Source organism: Pyrenophora tritici-repentis, chromosome 5 (assembly GCF_003171515.1).
Source record: "Pyrenophora tritici-repentis strain M4 chromosome 5, whole genome shotgun sequence".
Lineage (NCBI taxonomy): Eukaryota > Fungi > Ascomycota > Dothideomycetes > Pleosporales > Pleosporaceae > Pyrenophora > Pyrenophora tritici-repentis.
In genome coordinates, this window is record NC_089394.1 from 612,149 (window position 1) to 634,298 (window position 22,150).

Here is a 22,150-nt window from a genome sequence, read left to right on the forward strand (position 1 = left end):
GTGGCGCGTGATGGCTACCTGACGGCTGATCGCGGAAGCTATCCTTCTCAAAGCTTGGTTGAGACGTATGTCGACATCTTCAAAGTCATTCTGGCAGCTAGGATGGTTGGTGATGGAAGCGTCCAAGTTTCGAGCAAGTGCTGATGGATCCATCCTATTCGGGTAAGGTCGGCCCGTAGACACGTGTCAGACCAATCACCGAGCTCACCGCTTCAGCCACCTTCATCGCGATCTTCGATTACTGGGGTCTTAGCAGTAGTCGAAACCAATCGTGAGTATTGAGAGACTAGCATTCTGCTGCCAACATGCTGCGAGCGTGATGTCATGCGTTACGCGAGCATCGCGTGCTCCACAATCGGCCCTAGGGTCAGTACACTGTGACTCCTATCGTACGGCTATGCTCGTAGTATTTCTTGGTATACTCCATACAACTGGCAGAGGGGCTCCTGTCTTAGACTGCTCGGTTATTTCCCCATAGCGGTGTGTTGTCTTGAGTGGATGACCTTGTCTTGTCTATCGGCCTTAAAGTCTCAACAGCCCACTTTCAAGGTTCTGTCTACCATTTCAAGTCTCCAACACATCTTTGCTTCCAAAATACTCGAATCTAGCAGAAATACCTATCATGATGCCTCATATCATCGCTGCTTTCCAGCAGTTCCTGCGCTGGGACAGTGAAAGCAGAAGAGAACTTGATGGAAAGACCCGCACAAGAACATTGAAAATTACAAGAGGTGGCACCGAAAGACAAGAGCAGGCAATATGGCACGCAGGCCATGCCAGGTGTACATCAGCATAGGGCGCTTGGTGTAAGATGGAGAGGTATGTCTGGAATATCCTCCTCGTTCACTTGTGCGCGAGAAACACATGAAAATGTTTCACCTTTCACTCTCACCATATATTGAGTATGAGCATGCGCAAATTAAAAACTTCATCTCTTCGTTGAAATCCTCACAACAACACCCGCACCTCGCCATCGCCTCTGCCGCTGCCTCTAGATCTCGCAACACTCTGCGAAAAGCTATACTAATACACATTCTCAGTCACGCGCAGACTCCTGCAGCATGTACCAGAACCCGTGCCCTGACCTTGGTCAGCAGGGCCAGGACGACTTCAACATCCCCAAAGGCTCTGAGACCAACATCCCAAACAACCACGAGGAGGTCGTCAGTACACCCCTGGCGACACTCCACTGCTTCGAAGACGGACTCAGGAGCCAACTTACTGCCGAAGAAAACTTCGTCAACTACCACAACCTGCCAACTGGCGACTACAGAACCGTCACAGCAGTCCCCACATGCGTCAATACTGCAGCTTCGCAGGATCCAGAGGACGATCCCTACCACGTCCCAAACATCTTCGACCTCAGCGAGCCACAAGAAGAAGCCGAGGAAGAGGTTACTCTCGAGTTCGATCCACCGCTCACCCACTATGCCGAGCTGAGAGGCGATCTTCCTCTTGGATACGTCTGGCTTCCACCGAGTTCTCCCGAGCCCATGCCGTGCGAGGCTACACCTGAGCAAGAAGTGGCTGCGCCTGTCACTCCAGAGAACCAGACCAGTGTCATGGCTAGTGGAAAGATCAAAAACAGGAAGAAAGTCAAGTCTGGGAAGCCCGAAGTGAGGAAGAAGAGGCAGAAGCGGGAGACGACTGCAGAGTACCAGAAGCGCTTCACTAGCCCGTTATCTGAGGAGTTGTCTGATGCGCCCGATGGTCTCTTGCCAATTGAGACAAGGAGAAAGCTGTTTCAAGACTAATGGGTAGGAGTGGTAGATTAGACGGGTGGAAAGAACATGACTTGATGACTGGATGATTGAAATGGCTGAATGACCGATAATAAAGGAGGAAAGATGATGATCTTCTATGTACAGTAACCCTAATGGAACTCATGACTATAGCTCCTTCTTCCCACTCGCCTTCAGTGCCGCGCTGCCTTCTCTCTTCACACCAACCAGACCCTCTAGCACGGTGATCCACATCTGCACCAGAAGAACCACCACTCTGACCACGTTATCTTTCCACTCCAGCTCTGGCTTTCTACCTCGCATGAACTTGGCGTCTACAACATCCCAACCTGCACTCCCTCCAAGTTTCTCTCCAACTTGCAGCCCGCTCCGACATCCATCCTCGTGGAACCCGTATCCCGTCCAAGCACCGGCATACCAGATGCCTTGCTTGCCTTGGATCTCTGGGAGTCGGTCTTGGGCGAACACCATCCGGGAGTTATACAGGGGATGCCTGTACTGATATGTTGCTTGAGTCAAAGACGGAGATGGTGGATGAGGGGGATTGAGGGTCACGAGGACGGAGGAGAAGGTGTCGCGGGGGATGTGTTGAAGCGTGTTCATGTCGTAGGTTAAGCAAACAGTTTCAAGTGTGCCTGCGGACGTTGTGAGATTTGCATTTTTTGGTGTTGAAGCCTTCGAAGTAGTGAGGTAGTTCCATGCGGACCAGGCGGTGCGGCGTGTGGGCATGAGCTAGAACTTGTTAGTGGCTTTTGATCACGATCCAAGATTAGGGATCTTACCGAGAGATCTGAATGTAGATATGCTGTGTTTGGCGTTGTTTCGAATGAATCAAGAATCTCCTTCTCTTGCTCCGTTGCCTCATCGCCCAATATCCACCTCGCTTGATCGCCATGGCAAGCAAACACGACCTCATCAAAGGTTTCTGTCTGACCCTCTCCCCGGCCACCCAACTTGAGCTCAACTTTACCGCCCTTCCTCTTCACAGCCAGCACGGGAGTCCCGAGATGACCTTGGCAGTTCCCTGCTAGCTCTAGCACGGCATCGATGTATTTGATGGCACCACCTTGGACAGTCAACCACGGGGGTCGCTCAGCGATCGTGCTGAGTAGATGGTGATTCCACATGAAGCGTACCAGTGTCAGGGCTGGAAATTCGAGGGCACATTTGTCTGCGCCGGTACTCCATACACACGCCGTCATGGGAATCAAGTAATCATCTCTGAAAGCATCTGAATAGCCCTTCAACTCCAAGTACTCACCAATGCTCATCTCCGTAGCGGCGACAGCATCTAGGGAACCTGGGGGAATAGACAAGAGATCCAGGGCAAATTGGTTGAAGCGTACGATGTCGAATATCATGCGCCAGAATGAAGGCTTCAGGGCGTTGGCGGGCTGAGCGAAGAGCGTGCTGCCTGATGTACCCGACCATTCAAAAGCGCCGGCATCGCGAGAGACACCGAAAGTCATTTCTGAATCCACAGTCTTCACCCCGAGAGCCGCGAGGAATTTAATAAAGTTCGCTGACGATTGTTAGTGTTGATGTAGCTACATGGCTAGAGAGGGCACGGACGATATGTCGCGGTGTTGAGCACAATGAAGCCCGTATCTACGGGCGTGGTCTTGCCATTGTGTGTCCATGTCACAGTATTCGTATGGCCACCAAGACGTTCTTCTTTTTCGAAAAGATGGACCTCATGCTGTGTGTTGCGAAGCGCATAGAGGGCGCTCAGACCAGATATGCCGCTACCGACAATGGCTATGCGCTTCTTCTCTGTCGTGTTGCTCATGGCGGGCTAGCGTAACGGTGTGGCGAATATACAGACAGGCTGGTAGCGAATGCTAATTGGATGCACGAAGGTGACGAAAGGTTATGCGAAGACAAGAATCAAATTTGGAGGATTCAAGAGTCATGAGGTCATCGAATCGGAACGATTTGCGTTGCAGGTACATGACTAGTGCCTACGGAGGGATTCAACGCGCTCATTCTTCCGTTCGAGTATACAATCATTGCGAGCCCGCCTAAATGTTATATGCGAAGTTGCCAAAGGGCTCCGCAGAAATTGGGTAATATTGGCTTCAGTTTTGTTGTGGATGCCCCTTGGTCAGAGCATCGCAGATCTTGCTACCCACAGACTCCACCCGTGCAAATGGCAGAATGCATCTGGCCCTTCCGTTCAATTTCCATCTGGAGTACGTGAGGCAATGAAAGTTGCAATATGATTGCGGCGCACCGATGTCAGATATAGTAGTGTGAAGAGCGCAATGGCATCAGCACAGATAGATCCATGAGACTCTAGATGCCCTAGGCCCTCGTGCTCATCTGCTAATCCCGGGCTGATACGCCGAAGAGAGTCTGTATGGGACCTGAAGCTCGCGGAGTTCCAGACAATTCGGCCGGGATGACAGTACTTAGCGCACGTGACACAACAGGGCTGACCTTGGCAAATGCGTAATGCGCTTCAGTAACTCCGGACTCTGTACTGTACACCAACACTCCATTTGCGAACACGTCCACGCACGACTCTATTCACACCCAAAGTACAATAGCAGCATATAAAACCATTCCATACCATCTCGAGCAAATACCACCATCATGTCCAACCTCATCGACGCAGATGCAGGCACCGAGCGCTTCGGCGGCTACGAAGCCGAGCTCAAGCTGGTCCAGGCCGATCTCAGCCAGCAAATAGAGCAGATCAAAGAGACGACGGGAGAGCCCAGGAAAGCCGCGATTAGCAGGGCAGAGCGAGCGCTGGAGGAGGCCGAAGAGCTGGTGAGTTGGAGCCTAAACAACGCATGTCGCGCATGCGCAATGCGACCACCAACACAGCACCCCGAATGACATATGACCAAAAACATAATTCTAATAAAAGTGCCCGACAGATTGGCCAAATGCGCATCGAAAAATCAAACATCCCCGCCAACCTGAAATCCAAATACAATGCGCGCTTCCGCAACTTTGAGCACGACATCGACACCACCAAGCGCAAGCTAGAAACCTACACCTCGGATCGCTCCAAACTCTTTGGTGACCGCTACACCGACAACCCAGAGGGAGGCGACGCCCAGCTCGAGCAGCGCCAACAACTTCTCTCAGGAACCGATCGCTTGAACAGGTCCAGTGGAAGGCTGAGGGAGAGCCAGAGAATTGCGCTTGAGACGGAGCAGATTGGTGCTAATACATTGGGTGATCTGCACAGACAGCGGGAGCAGATTGTGAACACAAGAGAGAGGTTGCTGGAAAGCGAGACCTATACTGATCGGAGTATCAAGACGTTGAGGGGCATGGCGAGACGGTACGTACACCCGCTACTCCATCATACCCCCACTCGAGTTGATGCCGAGTTGTAGCTGGATGCCCTTTTGAATTGACCCACGAACCATGTGCTGACGAAATTGACCCAGGATGGCTACAAACCGCATCATTACCATTGCCATAATCACCGTCTTGGTCTTGCTCATCATGGCCGTCATCTACAGCAAGTTTAGATGATTGTTTGTTCACTACTACGAGAAGCGTTTTCCCCGTTTGGCGTCTGGAGCTTCACAACACGTTATACGAGTACACTTGGGGTTCTTATAGATTTAATCATTGAATCAGTCTTATCTTTGTTCATCTCGTTCGTTCTCGCGCGATACCCTGTTTTGACTCTCACCAGTGATGTAACATGCGTATGGGACTGAAAACTGTGTGTGTATGCATATCTATTCATTGAAACGAGACGCCATCGTCTTCTGATATCATCTGTATATGCCATATCCCCCACCATCTCAGTTTTTCCAGCATTCTATCCCCTATCCCAACCCCACTGTATAAACACTAAGCACTAAGCATTAAATTCTTATAACCAACCAACCCCCTCTTTGCGCCCTGACAAACGCCATGAAAATAAAACATTAACCACTCCCCCGACCCCGACCACAACTATAGTAGTCAAGAGGAAGGAAAGGAGCGGTGAGTGAGTCCAGCTAAGAGAAGGAAAAAACAATCCAGCCATTTTGGTAAAGGAGAAAGGAAAGGAAGAGAGACAAAGCTCAATCGACGATGAACAAGAGTAAACAAACAACACGGCGTAACCCAAAGAAAAAGCAGAGAACCCCACAAGATCGATCGGGAGATGGGAAAAAGAAAAAGATCCGCAGAGAGAGAAACAAGAGAAACGACGAGTACAAAACAAGACCAAAAAAAAAAGAGAAGACGCCGGAAAAAAAAAGACAAAAACATACAACAGCGGGGATTCGCTAGTGGTCACCCACCTAACTACTAATCCGCCGGTACACTGGTTAACTAGGGCTGAGCGGACGGGAAGCCGTGTTCTCAGTGTCCTATGGTCGTATGTGAAAGATTTGTTCCGGTGTTTTGATTATTACCGTGGTGTTGATTGCGTATACATGCTGTGTGCACGTGCTTTCAGCTGGTGGGGCGAAGCTTGGTGTACGGAGTATACCGCCGGTTGCGTCGTGTCCAGTCGCATCACTTGGCGCAGGGTGATTTTTTTTTCTTGTTAAGGAGCGACGTCTTGCTTGTGTGTGTGCGCGCGTTTTTACCAGTCGAGCAGCCCGGTGGTCGTAATGCGCGTTGCCGTTTGATGGGGTAGTCGTATGGTCGTATCACGTTGCATGTCGTGTTTTGTCGTTGAAGCGGGGGGCGAACTTTCTTACTCTCTTACTGCTGGGCTCTTATATGGTGAGGTAGACTGTGCAATCCTGGAATTCATCACCGATCTTGGGGATGGAACCGACCGGGAAGGGTGTCTTGGGTAACACTTTGTCAAAGCCTGGGGTCCGTGGCCGCATCGATGCATTGCTGGGTTGGCGCCTGTGTAAGGACAGTCCTAGAGGAGATACCGCGCGCGGTGGTGGAGGGAAAGCTGGGCTGGGGCTGAAAGCCGTCACTGGAGACATGCGAAGAGGATCAAGCCTGCCATGGGAGTGCATAGTTGACCTCGATTGTGTTGTTGTGGTTGCAGTGCTTTGTATCGAGCTATTACTGGGGTTGCGGGAGTGACCGGGGAGACTGTGTAAGCGGAGTAGTGACGGACGGACGGGCGTGATAGGTACAACTCCGCTTGTGGCGCGAGTTAGGGTGGGCTTGAGAGGTTGAAGAGTAAAGTCGCCTTGTACAGAGTCGGCCCTAGTGGCTGTGTTCGGTCGGCGAATCTCCGAGAAGCCTGTATGCGTTCGCGCGGTGCTCGGTCTCGTGCTATAGGTGGTGACGGGTCGGGTGGTAGGCCGAGCGCTGGTTTGCGGCTTCTGTCCGGCCTTTGTGCGTTCAATGTCGAGAACTTGGAAGCTACTCAATTGAGCTGCCGACGAGAAGTATTGTGGCATCAGCAGCGCAAACAGAGGTCGCATGGCTGGCAAGCAAGCACAGATAATCGCCACGTTGACTTCCACTGCGGACAATGTCGCGTGGTCTGGGTTGTCGAAAGGAACGTCAGTCGAGTTGGCGATAGTGTCCAAGCTGTAGAGGCGGACGATGGAGACCAAAGTGACACTGTAGATGAGTCAGTATATTCTTTCGTCTATGGTGAACGTTGTTGACATACCATGCACCCAGCCCAAACATCGCAAACAAAGCCTTCTTCTGTGCTTTGGCAATCTGTAAGGTTCGAACAACGAACAAGGGCAGGAGGAAGATGATGACATCTTGGATGATATTTACACCAGCGTTCACAACCCATAGGATGAGCTGGTTCATGCAGCGTCCCTTATGGACTGACTTGTCCCACGAGTAGGCGACAGGGGTGCATATGAGAATGCTTGAGAGAATCGTCCAGGTTCCCCATGCTACCACAAAGCCCAAAACAGAAAGGCAGGCCTTGCGAAAGCACCTGAGGGGAAAAATCCTGAGATACTGAACGAGGATAGCGACCTTCGTGACGGTAAGTGCAAGGTTGTAGACCCAAACACCAGCCCAAAAAGCCTACACGGTCGTCAGCATGATATTGCATAGCATGAGGTGAAGGCAGGTTCCACCGGAATGCAGGCTGCGTGTCTCCACTAAGCTAAAACTTGAAAATTCGACGACGTTTCGTTCCGAAGATATACAATGCGTTTCTTGAGACTCCATCCGGGTAAAACAGAGAAAGGTAGGAGCTGGCTGAGACTTACCTTGAGTATGACATCCAGCTGGCTGGGCAGAAGGTTTGCGGCATGCATCCCCAGTCCATTCATTACTTGCGCAGCCGTTTGTATAGAGAGCGCTATCGACAGTACCTATCATGTTGTTAGCAGGAGAGCGCATAAGACAAATTTGTGCTGCTTACCATGGCTATCACGATGCATAGATCTTCCAGCCCGGCTGACCTCGATATCACCAGCCGTGTAAATAAACGCAGAAATACAATCATGCCAGAAACGAGTGTAAAAGCAAGAACGATAGTATTAACCCGGACACCAGCGGGCGTGGAATTATCTTGCTCCATAATGGCTGTGGTATTAGAATGACGTCTGAGTAAGATGGAAAACAGAAGAGCCCCGAAAGAGAACGCCACGCATGCTCAATTGTCCATAACGGCTTCTCCGGGGATGTTGATGGATTACAGTGATCGCAGCAGATGGAAACAGAATCACGAAGCGGCGTTGATCGTGTAATACGGAACAAAATGAGCCTAGTAGGGGCGATGGCTTGGGGGTTGTTGCAAAAGAGATTGTCAGTGATTGGCAGAAGACTCCAAACAGCAGCAAACCCCGACCGACTTCGAAGTGAGACGCAGGCTCCAGACAGTCGTGCTGAATGTGGAAGTGCGGAGCGACCCAGACTGAAATAGCTTCCAACACCACGAGCACCTACCCCCAGAACGGTCGTCTCATGCGTGACGATAGTTGCGGTATGCAGATCAAATAATGCATGGACCCAATGCTGCCTTGAGGGGCGAGCCATCCGCCACATTCGGCCGCCAGGCTGCTGTAATGGTGAAAAGAAGGGGGGTATAATGTCGCAACTATACCCCTAGGGTAGACTCGTGGCAGCCACCGTCGAGAAGAGACAAGGTAAGGTTAGTCCTCGCTTAGCATGACCGATACGGCACAGGACGGGACTGCTGGTGTCGCATGTCACCACTAGGTGCCGCTTTTGACAGTTATGTTTCGACGACCTGAGGGTGTGAAGCACCTGGGTACTGCGTGACCGGCAACCACTTCACAATCTGGCGATCAATTCGTATGCAGCAGTGGTCGTAGCGTGTCGCCGTGCGCGTACCTGCATCTTTTCTTTGGAGGGTGGCAGTTTGGGGCGGGATGGCGCAAGACTAAGGACCCTGCTGCAGATCTAGCCGAACGCAGACCGTGCACTGAAACCTTGGTGTATTTCTTACGAGTCTGAAACGACCCCAAGCAGACCGCTGCCGGATAAGCTTTGCCTTTGCACGCCTCTTGGAATTCTGTTCTCGGTACCTTTGATAATGGCTATATTGCTCCACATATGGTTCTGTCCACCATAGTACCATGGAGAGCCTATTCAAGCAGGTAGTCTCAACGTCTGTCCTGCATGTCCGAGCTGCAAGCCACTCGGGATATATAACAGACCGGTACCTGCCGGCATAATTGGCTGATTGAGTTTTGTAAGCTGCAAACCTTCTTCGTGTGTAAGATTGGCTGGACTCGTCTACTCGTAGCGTGACATTGTGGACTGGATATTTTTGTGATGGACGAAATCAATGCCATTATGGAGGTGGGTCGGCGCTTGATCGAGCATGAAGCCGAGTCACTAGAGTGATGCTGATCGCTGTGTAAAAATGCAATTCCTGTGTGGCGTCAAATGCAACATGACGACAGTTGGCAAACAGAACGAGACATGGATATGCCGTAGCCAGGGGCATTGCTAAGAGGTGGCGCAGTTGGGCTTGGTGTTTCGAAAACTGGATGGCCAACGGCTTGAACCCCCGGCAAGGCTGGGGTTTATCATATAATCAGGCTTGGTTCTTCAAATCCGTAACACTCTGAACAATGGCCTGTCAGGCAAGACGGCACGGGAGGCCACGGTATATGCTCACTTCCAATAAGGTTATGCGTCGTCGGCAGAGTTGCATGTTTTGCAAGATTCGACGAGCCCGTTCTGGGCTGGCAAGGCAGACGATCGCCACGATATTCATGACACCTTAATGCGACGGCCTTCCGGAACGTCAATACTGTGATACGCCCATAGCTCGCGGGGATCCGAGGTGTGGGATGTTAGGCTCGTTGGCGCACGCTTTGTCATGTTCCCAGTCCAGCAGTGTGATACACAATAGTCGTATGACGATTGAGGTTTCCTCGTTGTATACGTTTGTGGAGATTTGTGCGAGGCTGTTTAGCGGTGTGTTGCGAACATGACACGCATTCTTTGATTTGGTGAACCGTAATGTGGTGTCAGTAACGCGTATTGGAGCCAGCAAGAACGACGAGAAGCGCGACTTGCAAACAAATGGCCCCGACGGTTTGCCCTGAGGTGGTAAAGCTGTGTGCGCTGTATCCGATTTATGGTACATCAAAAGTGCGAAAGAGTCGGTCAACAACGCAGTTTCGCACGGCTCCTCGGCTCTCGTGTCTAGCGGTGGCGACAACTGTGTAGATTGCTGTGTGCACAACGGGCTGTGCGGCTAAACATCGGGGGGAGCGAGGGTTCAGTTCTGTTCAGGCCGTTGCCAAATCGCTCCTCGAGGTGCGGCGATAGATGCGCAAGCGCGCTGGTGTTAAGCTAATGATGAGCACTTGAACGCGCGGAGACGGGTGAGACGCGCTGACAGCAAGCCGTTAACTATACACGCAGTTGACTGACTTGCGACAACAGCGAGTCTGCGACAGACCTCGATAACTTTTGTTTGCCATTGCGTGCGATACAAGCATGCAAGTCGAGTCTGCAATGATATCCTCGACAGCTTTTGTCTGTGATTGAGTGCGAAATAAGCATGCAAGTCGCATAAAGGTACTGTCAAACTCTTCTTCAATCCAGTGGACAAGCCACTGAAATTAACGAAAAGCAGTACAAAGCGTACAGTTTGTTACAAAAATTCCCAGTCGATCCGAAGACCAACTGGAGCGGTCATAGTTGTAGTTTTCAACTAGCAAAAACGCTACCTCGGACGAATCCTCACTGGTAAGCGTAAAGCCCGAGCACTTGGATGCCAAAAGGAAGAGGAGGACGAGGGCGGGCGAGACTATATATCCACTGAGAGGCGCTAACGTCTGGGCACGCTAAAGTCACACGTGATCGCGCACGTCCTGTCTTTCGGCGGAACACTGGCTGTTGACGGCAGAACACCGGGTGTTGAAGTGCCAGCCAACGAGAAGAGCGCAGTCTGCCAGATGTGGGGCCAGGCAGCAGAGTCACCATCACTCGAGCCAGCGGGACATTCAGTAAGGACTTCACCTTACAATGATGACATAACGTTTACATACTGCGGAGATTTGTAATGACCTTGGTAAAGCAGCTGCCTGCGCATTCCGTGCGAAGATTGTGCAATAATTCCTGCAGGTAAAAACTTGGTAAGCACAGTATCCACGAAAGCATAGACACAATCCTTGAAAACCTTTCTGTGTACAGACTGGTCTTGCTTCTCTGGCATGGTCTTACAAGGTTTGCATCTACGCTTTGTCATGCCATGCCATCATCTTCACATCTGGAAGACCCCGGATAAACATGTACCCACGACTCATCCAATGAAAACATTATGATGTTCTCCAGTGCATGTCCGCCTCGTGGCCTGAGAAAGAAGTACCTGGTAGTACCTAGGACTCATTAGGGTCCATGTTCCACACTATGAAGTTACAATTCTCCGGCCGTGGGGGGCCACCTCATCAATCCATAATGACATTGTACCTTGGAAGCTACACGATACTTCCTTGAATTGACATACTATCTATCTGCGAAGCCGTATCCTCAAACTTCTGTAAACAGCACGCATGATAGTGTGAGCATCATCGACATACCGCATAGAGGCAAGCTCGAGAAGACGCCGGTCCTGCGAAGCCGGCCGTGGGGGTGTGAAATGTAAGCGCTCCCGATGCATGGGGCCCTAGATATGTTTAGGAAATCTACATGACAGTTTGTTCCAGAAACATCAATGTACAGTAAGGCAGGATCGCCCGTGTGGCTATTACTCAGTCCCTAGCCACGCCGTGGGTCTCTAGCCACTTCCACGTGTATAATGCTGATCATATTTGTCTTTAGTCAATTCAGAACATGCCACAATGTGACACGCCTTACTTGGAATTGCATGGTACGATGCATCCAGGATCGTTCAAGGTCAAAACCACCCGCGCGGTGGCTGTTCTGCAGGTCCGGTTCACTATCACGAACGCTACAATTCGTCATCTCTAGCGGACCTTTACTCCGTCCCTCGTTAGCCTGTCTTATCGTGAAAGCGATGCGTGGTATGCGAGTTCAAAACATGGAAGGGCTCCGCGGCGATCAATATTCGCCAAAACCAGGAGGGGCTCGGACCATGATTCCGTATCTTTCGGAGTCAAGGACCGATCACAAAGGCAGGCTTCAGTTGTGGGAATATGTTGTCAATTTGGATATTGGATATTCCCTACCAACGCTTCTTCTTCTGCAAAACACGCTCGCACCTTCCATCCTGACCGTACTTGCTACTATATGACGTATCAAACCCCCCTGGCGTCATGAAGGATTCTTCCACCTAAGACCCCGCACACGTGTCAGTTGGTACGGCCCGTCGTCTTCCACTCCGATGTCCGCTCATGAACCATGTTTAGAGATCGTTACATCGTAAGCCAAACTTATTCTGATCCCTTCTATCCATGGCGTGCACTTCGCATGAGCAAACACCAACTTACGCTGCGCCAGTCTCTTGCTCATCGTGGCACGTAGTAGCCTGCGTCAAAGTTCGAGGCCTCAGAATGAGGAGGGAAAGTAGCGCCAGTCATCGTGGTACCATAAGCTGGAGCAGAGGCGGCAGGTATCACTGTTGGTGCTTGGCCGAAAGCACCGGACGGGACCGGTGCAGGAACGCTAACCCTTGTGTTAGAGACCGGCTGTCGTACAACTGGGGCGGCTGTCCGATTCCAAAGATCCGATATGTCGACGGCGTGTCGCCTAGCAACGCTTTCGAAACAATTGAAAGCCACACGATGAGCACGCTCAGCTACGGAACCTTTCATTCTCTGCAACCAGCGTATGGTCTTTCTTATACAATGAATCATCATTGTGGTGTCGAATGAGGTGGAATTGGGATGCGAGAGAGCAAGGAGGAAGACTGAGATGGCCTGCATCATGTGGTGAATGAGACACCACCAAGGACTCTGCTCGTATAATTGCGTGTAAGACTCCTCGGGTAAAGAAGCGACAATAGTTCTCGCAGCGCCAACACAGTTATCTGCCATACGCTTCGAGAAGCTTATGTCGTTCCCGTCCTTCCACGGTTGTCGCCGCACAGTCAAACACGGCCGCGTAAGCAAAATCTGCGCACTGCAAAGTTGGAACCGGAGAAGCATGCGTTCTCGTCCAAACGCATCAGGCTCGCGTGGTGCTTCATACAGCCGGAACTCTGGGGGCAATGAGCGGGCCCATTGGTCGAGGCGTTGGTCTAGAAGAGCGATATCCCGCTGTATATCATCTGAAGACCTAATCATCGTCCCTGCTGAGTAAAGAGAAGTGAGAACACTTTGAGTTATGATGGAAAGCTGTACCACAGCCCTGAAGTAGGAGACCGAACTGATGTCTGTTGTTCCAGGGCCTATTGCTGTATGAGATGGATTTGCAGCCAGGTTAGGAGAGAGAGGAAAGGCAGGCGAGTGTAACGTTGCAGGAATTCCTGCATGCATACGGTATGCCGGCTCCAGTGCTTCAGATGCATCTTCCTCTGGTACCGACATGGGCAACGGTACTGAGCAACAAGAGTCGACCACAATGCTAGGCCGGCCTGTTATAATGCTGAGAGTTCTCTCGAGCGAGTATAGGCTCCACCATGTTTTCACCAACGATTCTCGTTTTGTCGCCGTCGCAGAAGGGTCCTCGTTTCGTACGTGTAGACCAAGGGAGTATGCCGAGCGAAGAGCCGCACCAACGACCGTCCAGGCCCTAGTTTGATCAGTATGTTGTCTCTGCAAACAATCGTACACGTTTTCTGGAAACTCACCGACTAACTTGTCCAGTGCTGAGCCAGTAGAACGCAAGAAGACCTAACCCTTGGATTTGGGGCACGTCAGGGTGACTGGTCATCGCCGCCTCGCTCATACCAAATGCTCGTGCTCGCGCTTGGTATATAATATGATCTCCACCATCCCAATCTTTGTTGAGCAGGTATGCATAGTTGGCGCCGATAGCAAAGACGAGATTCAGAATGGCTTGCCATTTCGGATTGAGGCGTGGTGCATTTCCGCTACGCAACGCCGCAAAGTAGGCGCGAGTCTGGTCCCCAAAAGCTTTGCGTGGTAGGATGGGGAAAGAGTCGTGCACTTTAAGCATGTAGCATTGTACCAAATGCTCAGCAAGCTCGGGCTGTGGCAGCTCGTATGCGTTCACGTAAAAGTCGATACTCACATCATCGCTGTCGACCCAAAAGCTGAATGAGCTTACTTGATCACTGCCAGATGCGTAGGCATGCTGTCGTTGAGGTACTGCCCCAGGCCAATCTCCGTCTATTCTTTCGCCTTGCGCGAGTGCGACTGTGCGCAACCATTGGATCTCTGAGCTCTTGCCGACGAAACCTGTGGCGCGAGCTTCGTCTCTGCTGTGCAAGTCTTCATCGAGCAGATCCAGACCCTCAGTCTCATGACGCTCGAAAAAGTCGGCATTGCCGACGTCCACACTTCCTTGTGAGCTCTGGGTGTCAACCTCGAGGTTCGATGGCGTTGGAGTGTGCCTCTGATCCGAGAAGTCTTCATCAATCTACGGCTGTGTGAGTATACCAATGATATCAGTTAGTATGGTGTTGTGAAGAAGACTCACCTCGTCCAGGATGTCGCTGATCCGGTTGCGGTCTTCTACGCTTGCGCGGGCCTTCATCTCCCGCAGGAGTCCCGCCAGATGTTGGCATTGTTCAGTTACGCTGATACCGTCAGTACCCCAGCAAAGCCCGGATCGGAAGGAGAACAAACATTTTCAACCGGTCTTTCCGAGGAAGAATATACACGCATTCACGGTGTGTGGTCGCGCAATGCTTGCACGTTGGCTTTTCGCCCGTACACTTGATCTTGTGGGAACGACACTAAAACGTGCGGCATTGCCGTTAGAAACCGTAACAATTTAGAAGAGCAACCTAGCCTATCAGGTGATGGCAACGGTGTTGGGTGCCAGGAATAGTATGAATTTTGGCATCCGCGATTGCACAAGTTTGTGCGCGATTCAGACTCACTCCAGTACAGGCTCGTGGCACTCGACGTCTGTCTTTTGCCCCGGTAATTTCTTGCTCAGCTCTTTGCAAGCGTGGAATTGCAATTTTTTGCTGGCCGAATGATGTCAAGCCAGGATTTGATTGGCGGTGGTATCCGGGAGGGTTTGATGCCATCGTCGGAGGTAGTATACCGCAGATCGAAGTTGGTTGTTGCTAAAAGAATAGATGTTCTATCAAACATACAGTAGTAACAGGCGACGCGGCAACGGAGCGAATTGCATGACGACCCATGTCGGTCATGTCGGTCATGCCGGTCATGTCGGGACTTGAACTACTCCCACAGCATACGGCTCTGGTTTAGTGGACGACGCCATGGATCGAAACAAGTCATTCAAGACATCACACCTGAAGCCCGGATGCTGGGGTCGAGACATGCATTCCTGAAAGTTTATCGAGCTAGGGCTGTATTTCTCCATAAACGCTCGGGAACTTCGGTCGGAACATTTCACCGGGACCAATGGGAGCAGCAGTAATGGCCCCTGACCCCGGCCCTTCCATTCTGACGACAGGACGGTTGTGGGCCGATCTCAATGTTATCAATATACGCTTGCCTGTGGACGTCCTTGTAGGTGCCTGACGGTACGTTGAAGATATCATGAAGGATTCAGCGATTGCCGACTAAAGGTTCCAAAGCCTCATCTGGAAAGGATACACTGTGGAACTGGTTGATCAAGTGGATCTATCAAAGCTTTGCCTTGTCAGCTGTGGTCGGGCCACAATGCACGCGAAGAGCAGTGTCTACCGTTAGTGCCATGGACTGGGATTGTATGCGATAATAGGAAAGCAATCGAGGTAGGCGCGCAGATGCCACGATGCAAAACCATATACCTTCTGTCATTATGAGGCGAAGAAGTGGCCATGATCCCTCCCACGGCATGATAGCAGGTTTATTCCACCCATAACTAGTCGACGTGTGCAGGTCAGACTCTGGTGCGGCCGAGCTGGGGTTTTCGGCTAAGTTACACAACCGTACGTGTTGCGGGGCACACTGACTCGGCTGTCAGTCTGGCGTCTGCGCCTTTTGTTCGATCCTAGACCATTTGAGTTTTTAAAAGACAAATCGGCATCACGGCACAGTGGCACAAGATAACACGGCGTGGCTTATGCAGGCATCGAGAAGCCGTTGATCGTCCAGTCACTCCTTACTCGATAAGGATAGCGGACCTGGCAAGATCGTCGCGAAACGAACACTCTATCTTGAGGGTATCTTGAGGGTATCTTGCTTTTGTGAGTTTGTTATATGGAAACCTCTCGAGGGATCACGATGACAGACTGGGGCTGGGCTTTGCTAGTGGAGATGATTTGATGGATTGCATGGAGCTTGGCCAATAACATTCTGGATGATGCATCAATAGCCGATGAGCATACTTTATGGCGATGAGAGATCGACTATGTATTACCACGACTCAAAGGCACAACAACGTCGATGAAGCTCGTGAAGAGACGTTGAGTCGCCTCGAGTTGCGTCCGAGGTACAGCCAGCCAATAGCTAATTCCTCGCTTTCAGCCTTATGCGGTGGGACTATCAGCGAGACGAGAGAAGCTTTGATGTCTGAATGGAGGAATGCGAATACGACCAGACCTGGATCTGAGCTTGTTCTGGGATCCATTTGGACACGCATCCCTTCACCAACTAGCCGCATGTGCTTTTTGCCCGGCCTTGACTCGCAACTTTACATGCCGAAGAGGGAAATGCGCAGATCAACTCATGGTATTTGGTGGAAACATGTGCGGAATAGACTCCGCGCGTCCGACTCCACCAACCAAAAAGATCTGATGACTTGCTCTCGCAGCACCGAGCCCACTGAGGGGCTTCTGAAGTTCGTCAGGTTCGCCGGCGGGTTGGCGCTACTCTGTAGCCGACCTGGGGCTACTATAGCGCGGGATCTGGCAGTAATGACATGGGTCAGATCGCGCAAACTTGGGTGTCCCGGCACTCTGACTCTGGGACCTTCTCCCGTGGCACTACTATTCGGTCACCATGGATCCGAGAACGAGCGGCGGCGGCCTCCAGTCGTACACGTTCCGCTAACCTCCCGCGCGGTAGCTAATGCGCAACTTCAGTATTCAAGCCCAGCTTCCCCATCTACCGGTATGGGTTTTGATGCGGGGTGCTTAGTCCCATTCCATAAATCAAAAGTCGAATAGCTTAGTTAGGGTTTCCACACACACACACATGTGCATACTCGGTTACCGCCGCTAACTAATCGCTTCATCAGCAACGGGCCCGGGACGCCTTTTAATTTCTACTCCACATGGGCGGCGATTAGAAGAGGTCTAACGTCCGGATCTGGGCCCAAGTTACAAGTCGGAGGATTGCCGTTGTGCTTTAGGCGGCTGTCGCATTTGATATGCCTGGAACAGGCTGGTGTAGTCCAGGTCTGAGCCCACGGGTGAAAGCTCTAGTCTGGAACAGCCTGGACTAGTCTTACTATGCAGTCTCTGCAATCCTCCAAAAATTCAAAACTGTAAGCTCGCTTTTGGGCTAAGGGACGCATCAGTGGAGCCCGAGAGTTGCTCATCTCCTCGGGGTATTTTGACACTAATGAGAAAACGATGACCCGCTACACTTACTTGGCCACTTACCGTAAGATTATTCATACATTACACATGCTGATCGCAGCTGTGTAGCAGTTGTCTAGCCGCGCTGCGCACTGTCTCAAATTGATAGTGCGCCGGACCCCAAACTAACTGAGCATCCAACTGCAACGACACAAGTCTCGACAGAAACTTGGAAGTTAGTCTCTGGACTATCAAGGCGAGGAGATTGAAATACAAATGACACCCCATAATGCACATGCTATAGACTTCTGCAACATCATATTATGGTAGCATCGCCACTCTCACGCTGGGACACCGTTAGTAGTAGTAGTAGTAGTAGTAGTAGTATCCATTAACGTCCTTTTTCAGTCAGAGACTATGTAGGACGGTGGCCTAGGGCCGTTTGACTAGTTTTTTCCCTCTATACCCGTAGGATTTCGTTTCTTTGGTCGAGTTTGACTATGGGGGTTTGGGTTTTTTGCTTCTATACAGGAAAGAGAGAGAGACCTTGTAATAGACACCCGTTTATCTCCACCTTTGTGACCAATCCCTTTGCTATAATAACCCCGTGCTCCTAAGACTGAAAAAAACCTCGTAGGGGAAAAAGTCATGGGACCTTGAACGTTTGTTGTATATAGCGGCAGTTGCGGCATATTTTCGTCTCGGCGGTACTTTGTGGCTCGGTTGTACGGCGGCGGCTAGCGTTAAGCGTGCGGGGTATTGGTGAAAAACTTTCCAGGTTTCGAAAGGAGCCGTTCGATGTTTTTTGGTAAAGCTAGAATAATAGAATTATTATAGCGGTGAGGGGAGAAGGATTCGAACCTTCAACCTCTGCGAGCAAGCTAGCAGAAGCAACCAGGCGCACTACCACTGCGCCATCCCCCCTGGGACACCGTTACCTGCGGTAAATTGTCATGTGAAGAGGCGCCGGCACTGGATAGTGCACATCCGGCATTGAATATGGGACAAGCAATTAACGCCTGTGTAGTCTTTTTTGCCTCGACACCAATCGGAGCAGCCGCCACGTTCACGAAACGAGGAATTACATTTGGATACGATATACGAAAAGCTTCGGTCTCAATGAAGATCAAGAAGCCCATTCCACAAGCTTCAGCCTAAGCCTCATCCCGTTGACCGGCTTACTAGTAACCGACCCGCCCACCACAATCTTCTCCCCAGGGTCCGCCATCTCCATCTCGAAACTCCCCACAAACGCTGCAACAATGGCCCTCATCTCCGCTCTCGCAAATCTTTCGCCAATGCAACTTCGCGGACCATGCAAAAAGGTGAGGAAACTGTAATTGCTGGCGGCGCCACCATTCATCGTCGCACGCCCCGTCTCCTTGTCGATCCAACGGTCGGGCACGAATTCCTCGGCGTCCGCACCCCATAGGGCGGGGTTGCGGTTTATCGCCCACGGCAGGAGGAAGATAGTTGTGCCGACTGGGACAAACTGGTCGGCGATTATGGTGTCGCGTATTGCAACGCGCGGAGTCAAGGGGATTGTTGGGAAAAGTCGTAAGACTTCGTTGCACACGCCATTTAGGTATGGCATGCTCTCTAGTAGGCCTGCGATGTCGTAGTTGTGGTCTGATAAAAGCTTGGGATCAGGGATGTACTCGTGTATTTCGGCGCGAAGGCGGGTTTGGACCGCTGGGTGGCGGGAGAGGAGATATGATGCCCACGCTAGGGCGGAGGATGTGGTCTCGTGCCTCTGCCAGTTAGCCTGGGTGAGCACAATGCGAAAGAGAGGAAAGAGGGCTTACCCTGCGGCCAAGAAGGTAAGGAGTTGGTCGACGAGGTTTATGTCTGAGAAGTTGTTGCTTCGAATCATGATGGATAGAATGTCGCGGCTTGGCTGGTTCTCTGGACCTTGGACCTTCATGTTGGCCTTTTTCTCCCGCACAAACTCGGTGGTTATCCTCCTTAGGTTCCCCGTGGTGATATCTACTCGCTTGTTCAAGCTCCAAGGTAGTTTTCTTATAAACCATCCTGGGAAGATGACATGGAGCACCAGAAAGAACGCTTTCTCAGACGTAGGCTGGAGAATTTCCTCAAAGTTCTTGACGAGTTCATCTTCGCTGTTGCGCAGGGATCCGATATCTCTGCCAAGCCCAGCAAGCCCGATAATGTCGAGCGTGACCTGCGTTGTATAGCGACAAAGGTCGACGATTTTGTCCGGCTCGGCATCGACTGCACCGCGAACAGCATCTCGAAACTCGATCGACTTGTCCCAGAATACGCCATACAGGTCCTTGATGTTTCTGAAGCTGAATGCGGGCATGATGTTCTTGCGGGAGTGCTTATGCTCCTCGCCTTCGGCCATCAGCAATCCGAATCCGATGAATCTGCTTAGGAAATTGCGCGTGTGCACCGGCTTCTCGTAATCATAGCTCTTGTGTACCAAAACATCTGCCAGGGCCTCGGGAGTCGTCGGAAACAGCCATGCGGCGTGGAAGAAGCCGCGCGCGAGAAGGAGAGGTGCGTCGGGTTGTGCCTTCATTGCCTGGAGATGCGGCTCCCCAGAGGGTCTCACCATCATCATCCATCCATGGCCGATAAGCGGTCTGAAGCCCTTGACCTTGGGGAGGTGACGCAGCGGCGAGAGAAAGAATGGATATAAGACAAGCTTATAAAGGACCAAGCCGGAAATATTAATGAACGCAAATAAGACCAGGTATGTCGCCAGTGTGTTGGCTGCAGGGAACACATGGGGTAGGAATTTAAAAGCGAAGATGGCCTCGACTGTAGGCAAGACCACGCAATTGACGAGGTTGAATTCTAGCATGATAATAATAATGGTGTTGTGGCTTGTGTGCCTGATTTACCATGTAACAGAGATGGTAGTGCGATCTCGGTTCTCTTATCGAAAGGATTCAAGGGATCAGCTATGCGAATACCAGTGCATTTAACTCCGCATGCAGCCCTGCGACACTCGCTCAATCACATTGCAAAGATGGAAGCTTGTCGGTATCGCTGCAGCCTGGCTTAGGTGACGTCGCAAAAGTCTGCATCGCCTCATCTGAAACCGGGCTACCGCTGTGGGGACTTGCTTTTTTCCGGCAAGCAGCTATGTGGCAAGATACTGTGGGGACAGCTGCACTGGCTCAGCATTCTGCAAAACGAACAGCTACTCCAGGCTGTCGTAATCGTTACACTGTAGTAGATCTTTCTGGACAAAATCTGGTTCGGATGGGCAGGTGCCCGACTGGAGATGCCGAGGTTTGTTAAGCAGAGCGGAGGGGGAGAAATGGCTTTGGCAAATCAAATTGACGATACGAGTAGGATCACTGCCAAGCAGTGGCAGATGGTACGAATGCAAAACTTTAAGCATGTGCCGAGGCTGCATCTGTTTCGTGCTTATGCGCTGGATTCGCTTGATGAAGCTCATAGTCGCCGATTTGGAGTAGGCAACCGGGTTTCTGTTGGACTTATTATTATTATTATTATATTTCCATTAGAGTCCTGTATCAGTCGGTGACTATGTAGAACTTTGGCTAAGCCGTTCTATGTATGTTGTTCAATATGGAGTTTCTATAGGTCTTGTACAATTTGGAGGATAGTTGCGTAGTCCAATTTCCGAGCTAGTCTTCCATTGGCGCGGGTGCTAAAGAGCAGTGTGGTGAACAGAAAGAGATGTAACAGCGAGCTCTTTGCGAAAAGAAATATTGTTTGTAGTTTTATACAGTGTCTGTCTGTTGTTTTGTGTAGGCGTCTGTACATAGGGATCTACAAGAGAGAGAATAGATCTATACATCTAGTGCCTGGTCGATGTTTTGCTCGTGCGTGTGCTAGTGAAAGCAGGTGCTGGAGCGGTTCGGTATATGGGGTCGGTATATCGAGTCGGTTTAGGGCGTTCGGTAGAGAGGGTATTTGGTGTAGGCGTCTGTATATAGGGATCTACAAGACAGAATAGATCTATACAGCTATTGCCTAGTCGATGTTTTGGGCGTTTTGGTGTAGGCGTCTGTATACAGGGATCTATTATAACCTAACAATAATAGACCTATACAGCTATTGCCTAGTCGATGTTTTGCTCGTGCGTGTGCTAGTGAAAGCAGGTGCTAGAGCGGTTCGGTATATGGGGTCGGTATATCGAGTCGGTTTAGGGCGTTCGGTGGAGAGGGCGTTTTTTGTGTAGGCGTCTGTATATAGGGATCTACAAGAGAAAGAATAGATCTATACAGCTATTGCCTGGTCGATGTTTTGCTCGTGCGTGTGCTAGTGAAAGCAGGTGCTAGAGCGGTTCGGTATATGGGGTCGGTATATCGAGTCGGTTTAGGGCGTTCGGTGGAGAGGGCGTTTTTTGTGTAGGCGTCTGTATATAGGGATCTACAAGAGAAAGAATAGATCTATACAGCTATTGCCTGGTCGATGTTTTGCTCGTGCGTGTGCTAGTGAAAGCAGGTGCTAGAGCGGTTCGGTATATGGGGTCGGTATATCGGGTCGGTTTAGGGCGTTCGGTGGAGAGGGCGTTTTTTGTGTAGGCGTCTGTATATAGGGATCTACAAGAGAGATAATAGAT

The 22,150-nt window shown here is 51.0% G+C and overlaps 6 protein-coding genes across 6 annotated transcripts; 2 read left to right on the plus strand and 4 right to left on the minus strand.

The window, feature by feature from the left end:
* Positions 1 to 1,061: 1,061 nt before the first annotated feature.
* Positions 1,062 to 1,754, plus strand: PtrM4_102100 (Rrn6 domain containing protein; the record flags this gene model as incomplete). The annotated part of the gene is made up of 1 exon (XM_001936363.1): positions 1,062 to 1,754. One exon carries the CDS (start codon positions 1,062 to 1,064, stop codon positions 1,752 to 1,754), a length of 693 nt encoding a protein of 230 aa, XP_001936398.1.
* A 135-nt stretch (positions 1,755 to 1,889) lies between these two features.
* PtrM4_102110 (NAD-binding-8 multi-domain protein) lies at positions 1,890 to 3,531 on the minus strand (the record flags this gene model as incomplete). The annotated part of the gene is made up of 3 exons (XM_001936362.1): positions 1,890 to 2,474; positions 2,525 to 3,264; positions 3,315 to 3,531. The coding sequence occupies 3 exons, from the start codon at positions 3,529 to 3,531 to the stop codon at positions 1,890 to 1,892; spliced, it is 1,542 nt and encodes a 513-aa protein (XP_001936397.1).
* Positions 3,532 to 4,337: 806 nt separating this feature from the next.
* Positions 4,338 to 5,237, plus strand: PtrM4_102120 (vesicle transport v-snare protein; the record flags this gene model as incomplete). Its single annotated transcript, XM_001936361.2, has 3 exons — positions 4,338 to 4,517; positions 4,628 to 5,040; positions 5,150 to 5,237. 3 exons carry the CDS (start codon positions 4,338 to 4,340, stop codon positions 5,235 to 5,237), a joined length of 681 nt encoding a protein of 226 aa, XP_001936396.1.
* Positions 5,238 to 6,424: 1,187 nt separating this feature from the next.
* PtrM4_102130 (Tymo-45kd-70kd domain containing protein) lies at positions 6,425 to 8,172 on the minus strand (the record flags this gene model as incomplete). The annotated part of the gene is made up of 4 exons (XM_066107460.1): positions 6,425 to 7,241; positions 7,294 to 7,670; positions 7,859 to 7,963; positions 8,014 to 8,172. The coding sequence occupies 4 exons, from the start codon at positions 8,170 to 8,172 to the stop codon at positions 6,425 to 6,427; spliced, it is 1,458 nt and encodes a 485-aa protein (XP_065961909.1).
* Positions 8,173 to 12,544: 4,372 nt separating this feature from the next.
* PtrM4_102140 (fungal specific transcription factor domain containing protein) lies at positions 12,545 to 14,696 on the minus strand (the record flags this gene model as incomplete). The annotated part of the gene is made up of 3 exons (XM_001936359.2): positions 12,545 to 13,769; positions 13,828 to 14,579; positions 14,640 to 14,696. 3 exons carry the CDS (start codon positions 14,694 to 14,696, stop codon positions 12,545 to 12,547), a joined length of 2,034 nt encoding a protein of 677 aa, XP_001936394.2.
* Positions 14,697 to 18,712: 4,016 nt separating this feature from the next.
* PtrM4_102150 (CypX, Cytochrome P450) lies at positions 18,713 to 20,413 on the minus strand (the record flags this gene model as incomplete). Its single annotated transcript, XM_001936358.1, has 2 exons — positions 18,713 to 19,337; positions 19,392 to 20,413. 2 exons carry the CDS (start codon positions 20,411 to 20,413, stop codon positions 18,713 to 18,715), a joined length of 1,647 nt encoding a protein of 548 aa, XP_001936393.1.
* Between the last annotated feature and the right edge of the window lie 1,737 nt (positions 20,414 to 22,150).